Here is a 9,700-nt window from a genome sequence, read left to right on the forward strand (position 1 = left end):
TATATATATATATATATATATATATATATAATCGTTAATTTAATTTTCAAATAGGCGCAGGAAAATAAGTATTTTTTTTTTGTCTGAGTTCCGAATTCGCCTTTGTTTTTAACTAAAGGATTTTTTTGTCATAGGAGCTCAGTCGATTCAAGGAAAACTCTTGATGCCGAGCATAAGCAGTAACTGCTTCAAACCGCCTATGCGCAAAACAATTAACTTCTATGAAAGAATGATTGCCTTTTCTACGTATTCCAAGTTTTTAACTTTTTAGGTGTAAGAAGCGTAGCGCCTTGCGGAGGCAGTAAGTTTCTAATGTTATGTTTGCCACGTATCTCAACGTAAACTTTTGGATCATATATCCAGTTGATATTACGTCTCTTATTCAATCATTGGTCATCTTTACCGAGCAGAGCTGGCATAGGTACACAATGCTCATATGAGCAATATTTGAGCACTATTATTCACAGCTCTCGATGAACGTCTTCTTTTCCTGAAATTTCTATGTGTTATTTCAGCTCGAATGTACCCCAGCCGAGTGAAAAGGACCGCCATAAGGATAGCTATCCCTTTCATCGTGCCGCCTTCATTGGTGACAATTTTCGAAACGTGGCTTTGTGCACTTCTGCATACCGGTTGTGCTCGAAGCTGTCGGCTAGTTTACTCTCTGCAGTTGCTCAGAAGGAACGGCCGTTGACCGCTGACAGTGACGCTGAACCGTTTACTGAAATTTCTACCCCTAAAGAACGAAATGAACACTCCAGCTCTCTACCACTAAATACACAAAATATGACCCCGAATAATGCCTGGTCATTAATCCCTTCGATATTTCCGCCTGCAATACCTCCGAACGTTCGTGTCCGGCCCGGCAGCAAGGCTACACAGTTTTCGGATGGCACTCTACTAATTGTAGAACCTCCTGCAGAAGACATACCAGGTATTCCAATAATCTCTCACCTAAAGCTTTCCCCACCACCACTTCTAGCGCGGCTGCCGGAGCAAGACGTAGATGGTCAACATATTCCAATCAAAGAAGTGATTTTACCTCCTCACCCGCATGCGCCCGCAATTTTTGAAACTGAAGTTTCATTCAGTACAGGAGGTAATGGGCTTAATGAAATTCTCCAAAAAATTCCAAAGGTACTCAATAATAGTATGAAACTAGCCCCTCAGATGGTCGACCTCCTCAGTCACCTGATTAAGCACGATATTCGCAAATCACCTGTCGACAAACACAGCGATTTTATCTACGATATCATTAAGGGGTCTCTTATTAGCCATATTCAGAGACAGTTTCATAGGCCATCTGTTATAGTCAACTCCTCGAAAGGTGACAAACAATATTCTCTGCCCTTTACTCCAACGGTTCGTCTTCCGCCGAATTCAACTCATTCACTAACTTTTCCCGTAGCACCGCCCGCCATCCCTAGAACGACCGCAAGACCGTCTTCTCCTACTCCAGTAACCAAGCCACTTTCGTGTTCTACTGCTTGCTGCAATTGTCGCCCTCAGTTTGTTAAACATTTCCATAATTATTTTGACAAGCCGACTATAACAACAAGAAAACCTCAAAAAAAAATGGTTTATAAGAAAGAACCATTTTTAGTTATTGAAAAAGAACCTTTCAGGCTTGAAATCGGGAGATGACTTCCGTAGGAAGTTTTCGTACTATTTCCTAAAATATCTAGTGAGATGTGGGTTTTTATTCCAATATAATATTTATACTTACCTGGATTTTAGTGATCAAGAAACGTAGTGCTATTATGTGTTATAGTCAACGCTATTTATATTGAATCGGAGTGTACGTATGGAACCTTCGTAGTAGTAATCATAATGACAATAGCATTGCGATATCTCATATTGTACATGAGTAAATAAAATTTCAATTTAGTCTGTGCGAATAAATACGTGTTTTATTTACGATACAAACATACTAGATATCTAATTAGAAAGCCAATTTATTGTCTGTTTTTTTTACGAATAATTTGTTGTGTTACTCCTCTAATTATTATAACTTTGTGCACATCTCAGAAAGCGGGCTACCACCTATGAGAACAAATTATTGATGTATTAGGTTGAAATATAAGTATTTTAGTTTTTTTTTTATTTAGGCAATATTTTATATTTACTCGATTTCAATGAATTTATTTTTTTCTCACATGGAATCTTAAGGTCTGGTGTTGGATTCGTCCAGCCAAAAAAACCCTTCACCGTTAAATGTCAATAAATTGCCAATGATAGGAAGAGATGATAATCAGTTGGAGCGAGGTCTATTGAACATGTTACTCGAAAAGAAATTCAACTTCTGTAGGGAGGTTTTCTGGTCAGTCACGTCCTGCCGTGGAGCGGAATGACTGCCTTTCTATCAATCTTTTATGTTGAGTAATCTTGTTTATTTGATGCATCGGGCCCTATACGGATACTTATTAACCGTCTTGTTCTTTACAAGCATTTCCTAATGTGAGTATAAATCGTCTTTTCTAGGCTTGACCGTATCTCCTTATTCTTGTCTCTCTCTTATATTGGCGTAAAGACACTTTTTTTTGTCATCGGTAATGGTTCTCTGTAAGAACTCTCGTTACTGTGGCCGCGTGTTGTTCAACACTGGGTATGATGTTAAGAGACAATAAGAAACCGTTTGCGCAGTTCACGGGGCATACACGTTTCTTTTTTGAGTAAATCCTGTAAATGTATTATGCATCCTTCCGTTCCAAAAGGATATCCTTTTGCAATTTTACTCATCGTGAGAATTTAGTTTAGATTTACTTGGTTAAAGCAAGCTTCTTTTTTGGTATAAAAACTAACGAATTGAACAACATTTCTTGTGAGGCAAGTGTGTAGGTTCCAGTCGTGGTATTAGTTGGAACAGTCTGCATGCTTACTGAACCCAGCGGCGGACGAATCTGATAGGATGTGTTAACTTTGTGTTAGCAGGCCAGTCATCTAACGCACCTGAGGAGTTGACGCTCAACATGTTTGATTAAACCGATGGTAAAATATCTTGAGCTAAATTAACTGTACCTACGAAGCAATGCAGTGCGGTGTTACGAAACCGATTTATTGATCGATCTGACTTAGCAATGTGTTACGTGAAATCAAGTTTTGCTGTCACAATTGTAGCTCGATCCCGAAAACTAAACGGATGGGATTGAAATACTTTGCAGCATCTTGGTTTTGTTAGAGCCTTGGAAAATATAGAGAATTTGGTATTGACCCATTCTAATATTATTCTCACGACACTCAATCATGTTGTCTATTCTAAAGCATGTTTATTTCTCCAGTCTTACTTACAAAAGTATACATTTTGAAATCTTCCACAAGGAATGTATGTTATAGAGCGGGGTGCGATGCTTTTTACATTTATTGCTAACGATTTAAGAAATAAAAGCCTTATATGGTGACTTCTAAAATGCACTTTTAGATAACAGATTTGTTATTTATCTTTATATCATAATTGCGATTTTAAAGATACCATTAAAGCCATTTTAAAGATAGTTATCTCAAGCATGGCTATCTTACTGATAAGCTGCCTATAGTTTATTTTGTCAAAATCGGAATAAATATGACGCGAATTTTTCCAAATATTGATAAGTATACCAGAGTAATAGGTCATCAGATTTGATTTGATTGTTGATGATCGATCTATTGTAAATTTATTATTGCCACCCACTACTCGTTTTTCAAGTCGTTTGACATTATGGTCACCCAATGTTTTTTCTACCGAAAATGCTAGCAACAAAGTCTTGAGCACTCATCTGTAACTATCGATGTTCATTTTAGCGTTTTTTGCATCACATTATTACTGCCTCGAACAAATCTCGAATACAGCGTCTTGTACAATACAACATAACCTATAGAATAAATCCCAGTTGATGGCAACAGCGAGTCTTTTATCAAATCGAAAGAGGAAGGAGGAAGGCGAAGGTAGAAGGCTTGTTCTCCAATAGTTTGATACTGCTACATCACACTAGATAGTTTTATGTAAAATAGATTTATGGCCTGTTTAGTAATACAATAGCACCGTGTTTGGATACGTTGATGACCTAATCAAATATGATTTGAAACCGTAGAATCTTCGACCATCATTGGATCTCACAGCAATAAATGGCGCGGCAATGTTCCATTGAAATCATTCACTGAACGAGCTACAGATTGAATTGTCCACTCTTTATGGAGCAATTTATTAATGTCTCCTCCTAAATGGGCTCGTTATATATTTTAGAATTAATTGACATCAAGTTGAATCGCGAACTGTTATAACTGGGTCACAACATCAGTAACTTTCTCAAATAAGGGGCAAAGTTGGAAGTACATCATTTCGCCACGAATTGCACTGCTTTCCTAACAACATGCAATGCAAACAAAACTATTCTGACTATATTCTTTAAGTGCACTGCATGCCCTTGGTTTATATAAAGACTGCGCGTGGACAAAAATGTACTACTGTTTTAATACAGGGGAGATGGTCTATTTAACGGGTTAGATTGTTTCGAATTAGAACCTAGATGAGCTTCTTTAAAAGATTGCAAGTTTTCATGTGTTGCAAGCATTTGTCTTTCTTTACAAGCCTGTGGTCGGCACTAGACTGATCTATAGACGAAAAATCATTGCAGTGATCTTCAAGTACCACTGTGCTGATTCCTAAACAGATCTCGCACTTATACATCTCATCTCCGCCGTTAACCTTGTTCGCAAACTCCACACGCCCCACTAATCTATCATAATTCCTGCGATTACTCGTCTTTTTTCATATCCTTTCGAGCTGAAGCATAAACCAGTCGGCTTGGCCGACTTATTTTTCTTAGCGAAAGGGATATACAACCAATACGACTTCCAAAGTCACGACCTTAAACTAGAACACACGTATCTAGAAAAAACTTGGATAGTATTGGGCATGGTGACTTCTGACAGTGCACTTCCGATCAGGAAATGTGTACTGTCCAGAAATGACGAAAGGGATATCATCTGAACCCATCTCAGTTGTACCGTTTTTCGCTTGGGAAAAGGCTGTTATTTTCTGTATATTTCTGTACATTTATAGTTCTATAATATGGGCTGTAAAGTCTTGTTTTCTGTAGCCACCACACTTGGTAAATAACCTAAACGTCTCTCTCCTTAAATTAAATAGGAAAACCTTTGATATCATGATTAGCGTCTTAATGAGACCCAGACGCGCATACTTATTATTTAATCCAACAAGAAGGAAAATCTCAAGTCGGTATCTTTCGCAGGGCAGCTAGTAATATCCAAGATAGCCTTAAACGAGTTAGAAAAGCGTGGACTTTTGATATGCGCGGCTAGCCAACCCCTACTTGTTGCACTAAAAGTTATTGGATTATATTTGATGCACGCTACAAAAAAGACTTAATCACAGATTTTTTTCTCTTTCATAACCACATCGTATTTCATATGATTTTATATCACATGACTATTTTAAGAGTCGAATCAAGTATGGCATATATGGTTGCCGATTAGTATCATCATTGGAGTGGTCAAGCACACTAAAATCAACAATTGTTTTGGTTTTCCCAAAATGATTAGTCGGTGTGCGCCTCCAAAGAACGTACAGTTTGATACGGCGACCATTACAAAAGTATTTACGGATTAGCTCTGCACAAACGAAAAGATATTTGAAAATCAAGGGTACAAATTTGATCTTATGAGCACTATTTCGACTATCTAAAGCTACGCCTTTCAGCTCTATCTAGCATAATGAATGTAATCGGAGCCATATCCACATTACGGAATGGTAGAATGTAACTAATCATGTCTAACCAAAAAACACATCAACGAAAAAAGATTGCAATACTTGGAAGCCGAGTAACTACATGTCTCTCCCGCATCGCTGGCATTTATTAGTACTCCCCTTCTATCGCAAACGGCTTCCCAAATCTTTAACAGTTTGGTTTCTCAGACCGTGGCTGTGAAATCCGAGTTCATATCTGTATCATTATAGCTGCACCTTGTGTAAGCAGATTCCTAGAACGCGATATTTGTATTTCCCAATTTTCACTTTTGCTTTTCAACAGGATCGCACGTTAGCAAATTAGTAACTTACGATCAAAGTCCTTCTTATGGACACTCTTTGTAACAAAAACTTTAGGGATTTTTAGCGCGTTTATCTAATTTTAAATACTGGTTTACCACTCCAGTCTCAGACGTCCTGGGAAGAGGGCGATCATATCCAGGGCTATCATAATGGCTATGATGGCTATAAAATCGAATTTTCACAATTATCTCGCGAGCGATCAAACTTACGGAGAAAAGTGTAACCCCTTTGGGGGTACCGACACAAATTCTTTCCCTATGCAAAAAGAGTCATATCCATTTTACTTATCAAATCTCTTACTTTTGAGCAAAAACTGTCATCACACCTTCCCAGGAAATCACATATCTAAATCCATTTAGGTTTATTAGTATTATGGGCCAGTGCTAAACCAAAACTATTTCAAGCTGTACTCGCCATAGAGCGTTTACCCTGGCACCATTCCAGCTTTAATGGCTAAGTGAAAAGCAATATCTGCGTACCAAAATGATTCCATGTTTTGTTTGTTTGCATTTTTAAAGAAAAATTAATTTATAAGTCAAATAGGCATACTGTGATGTTTTCTATAAAGTCTTTTTAATTCTAGCTATTCTTCAGAACTTCAAAAATTTTAGATTTGTTTAACATTCTATTCAAAATGGATCGAGAATTTTGCCAGATACTTGGCATCATTATAGTATGGCTATGGAATTTATAAGATGGCAAAACTGAATTATTGAGAAATCTTTGCAATATAATGAAAAAGAAATACATTACTATTGCAAAAAAGCACTTAAATTGCAGTAATAGTAAAAGTTACATGCACTTCAAAGCTGTTGTTATCAAATTGCAAATGGTGTGGAAAAGCTTAACCACAATGTAAATATCAAATTAAAAAAATATAGTGGGACTGTTTCCTGCTTCAAATTTGCTCTCAGGTCCAAGTAGTTGAGCTTTTCAGGCTGGTATTCTAACAAGCTTTTATAAGAGCAACCATCGGATTTTTCCGCGTAACTTAGCAGTGGCTAAATGGCAGCAAGGCAAACTGTATGTGCGATAAAGCCAATTCCTAGAGCACCACATCATGCTGAAAGGATTTCTAATTATTTTGAACAGCGTTGGAAATTCCCACTGGAATTGCATATTGAAGCTTTCATCTGCTATTCGAAAAATGTGTGTGAAAGGTTTATGGTTCAGTAATACATACTCCGCGTGGTATTAGAAAAAAATATTTTGGACTATTGACAAAGCCATCCTATGAAACAAATTCTGAATAACGTACATCGTTAGCTCATAAGTGTACGATTCAGGTGCTAGCAACGGTATAAAATTATGAAACAGAGTGAAGCCTATAAGAGAGAGAAAATTTGATGTTCTCTGTCTCTTTTAGTCAAAAAAATTAAAGAAAATCACGATTTCAGTAAAAATGTGTGGATCAGGTTTAAAACTAATTGAAAAAAACGGTCTTTTAATTAAAAATTGGGCTTGCTCTTAATATCCCAATTTCAAGTCCGTGGGGATTTCTCTAAAGTTTTTGTCCTAAGCAATTATACACGCTTTGGATTATGCGCCCTTCATAATATTTAAATAATTTGATTCAATTTTGTAGCTGTGACATCTTCCATATATCTAGCTTGAGTATACAATATTTCTTTTTCTTTATTTCATTTCAAGACAATTTTCTTTATAGAAGCTCTAGGTTTCAAGTATTACGTCCGGTGTCGCCGTGAGGCGTTCCATTATAAGGCTGCTTCCTAGCACGAAACGCAGTCTATCTATGCTTGAGTTCGAATTTAAGATTAGTAGGCAAATACGTTACCCAATGAGCTATCACAGGGGCAGGCTCATATAACTTATAGTTGGACTAAAGTTCACGCCTTCAAGTTTATTCAGTTGTAATTTTCCCGAGATAATTCTTCATCTTGCTGCAGTTTTTCCGTCGAAGTAAATTCGTTTCCGAAATAAATTATTTCTATTTGGAATATGATTCATATTAAACTGTTTTAATAACGTTCATATATTTTTCCAAACAAAAATAATTAAATAACAAAAACAAAATTAAAAATTGAAAAAGTCTCAAAACCCCATGTTGCACCCGTTTTGTAGTGTTTAAGTCTTCCCACATCAACCTTTAAGAAATGATTACTGGCTGCTTAGGAAATCGCCACTAAATGATCAATTTGCCCAAACAATCATTATAGCTTGTGGGGGAAAGAAAGGAGTTCTTTAGTCCTATAGAGCGTAAAAAGGAAGTGTTGGATAAAGTGCTTACCCAATGGGCTCCATCCCATGGACAACTTAGCCCACCATGGCCCTAAAAATCATGTCAATGCAACCACTCTACGGCGCTATGTGAGTTCTACAGGTAATGAAGTCTCCGCGAGGTGCAGTAGTAATGCGTTTGCGTAATAATAGACTTAGGAACACTTAGTAACGTAAGGTGATCTAGCTTTTACACAGGGCGTAGACAAGTGGACTTCGTTTCACGTTGGAAGGGGTCAGTCGTCCAAAACAGCAATCCAAGCCAGGCAGTAGCACCGGATACAAAAAGTGGAACATTTATTTTGGAGACACAGACAAAGCATACGCACAGCCTATTTGTAATATAATAGAAATAGGTAACATACAGACGATGGTTTTGCGGCCTAACCTAATGGACAAGATCCATGATGTACTACATGTCCTTCGAGTAATAAATGCTAAATGAAGTTTAGCTTAATGTTGCAATAAAATTGCAACCTTATGGAGTGAGTATTTTTTCATCATAAAATAATAAATGATAAAACAGAATAAAAAAATATAAAACCGAATTAGTTTTTTGAAAATATTTTAAATATTCTACTAGATATCTAGACTAAAGCCCGATACTAAGAATGAAATTCAGTACAGCCCTGTTACAATGTTTACACCTACTGTAAACGCTAAATTAGACCTAAACGCAGTAACAGCGACTGAGGCAGGCGAAAGACCTGGCACTTCCATGTTCGACAACTTGGCCAACAAAAGCGTCACGCGTAACTAGCCATCGATGCTGGCGTCTGTCAGCAGATATACGTAGTGTGTGTATTTGCTTAAATAACCCCATTAAACTTCTTAATTAATATTTCTTTGTACTAGGATTGACTTTAATACCTTTATATTCATTTAAGAGACAGTTATTTGACCTGATAAGTTTAAAAGGAAGATTTACATTAATGCTAATCGGACTGTGAATTCCTCAGACAAGTACAGGGCACTTCCCCAGTTGTGTAGTTGCCTAAATGTTGGTCTGATCAGCCGGTGATATCATTTAAGCAAGAATAGGTTTGAACTCACGCATTCTGCTATGTAACATTTCATGATAATCTGCGCCCATTACGCTGGCGTCTGATGGCCTGTCAGCAGCTGCGACACATTAGGCCCCTACAGCAGTTTTGCCCTACGGTTGCAGCCTTTGTCAAGCCCTATAAGTACCTCAACCGGGGGCCTCTGTGACGACAGCAACTGGCATAACGTGTTTGTGTCCGAAAAATAATTACCTTTCGCTATGCACTGTATTGTTGCTTTAGTGGGCTAACGAAACGTCGCACGGCCATGCATTAGTCGCTTTTCGGTAAGGTCCCTTTTCGAGCAAAAGTGTGTGCTTGTTTTGAACACTAAGAGAACCGCCTGCTAGTCGGTGAGCTTGGTAAAACACAA

General features: G+C 37.5%; 1 protein-coding gene and 1 long non-coding RNA gene across 2 annotated transcripts in view; one reads left to right on the forward strand and one right to left on the reverse strand.

Moving 5' to 3' along the window:
* The window catches only part of LOC111262630 (uncharacterized), a 4,940-nt gene extending 3,044 nt beyond the window's left edge, over positions 1–1,896 (forward strand). Inside the window, exon 2 of the mRNA XM_022837026.1 lies at positions 516–1,896. Within this exon, the coding sequence (XP_022692761.1) occupies positions 516–1,644 (1,129 nt within the window). The 3' untranslated portion in view covers positions 1,645–1,896. The remainder of the gene's footprint in view (positions 1–515) is intronic.
* The window catches only part of LOC147753171 (uncharacterized), a 15,077-nt gene extending 5,383 nt beyond the window's left edge, over positions 1–9,694 (reverse strand). The window contains exon 1 of the long non-coding RNA XR_015311994.1: positions 9,541–9,694. This is a non-coding gene — a long non-coding RNA (uncharacterized LOC147753171). The remainder of the gene's footprint in view (positions 1–9,540) is intronic.
* Positions 9,695–9,700: the final 6 nt, after the last annotated feature.

Source organism: Varroa jacobsoni, unplaced genomic scaffold, assembly GCF_002532875.2.
Source record: "Varroa jacobsoni isolate VJ856 unplaced genomic scaffold, vjacob_1.0 scaffold_684, whole genome shotgun sequence".
NCBI lineage: Eukaryota > Metazoa > Arthropoda > Arachnida > Mesostigmata > Varroidae > Varroa > Varroa jacobsoni.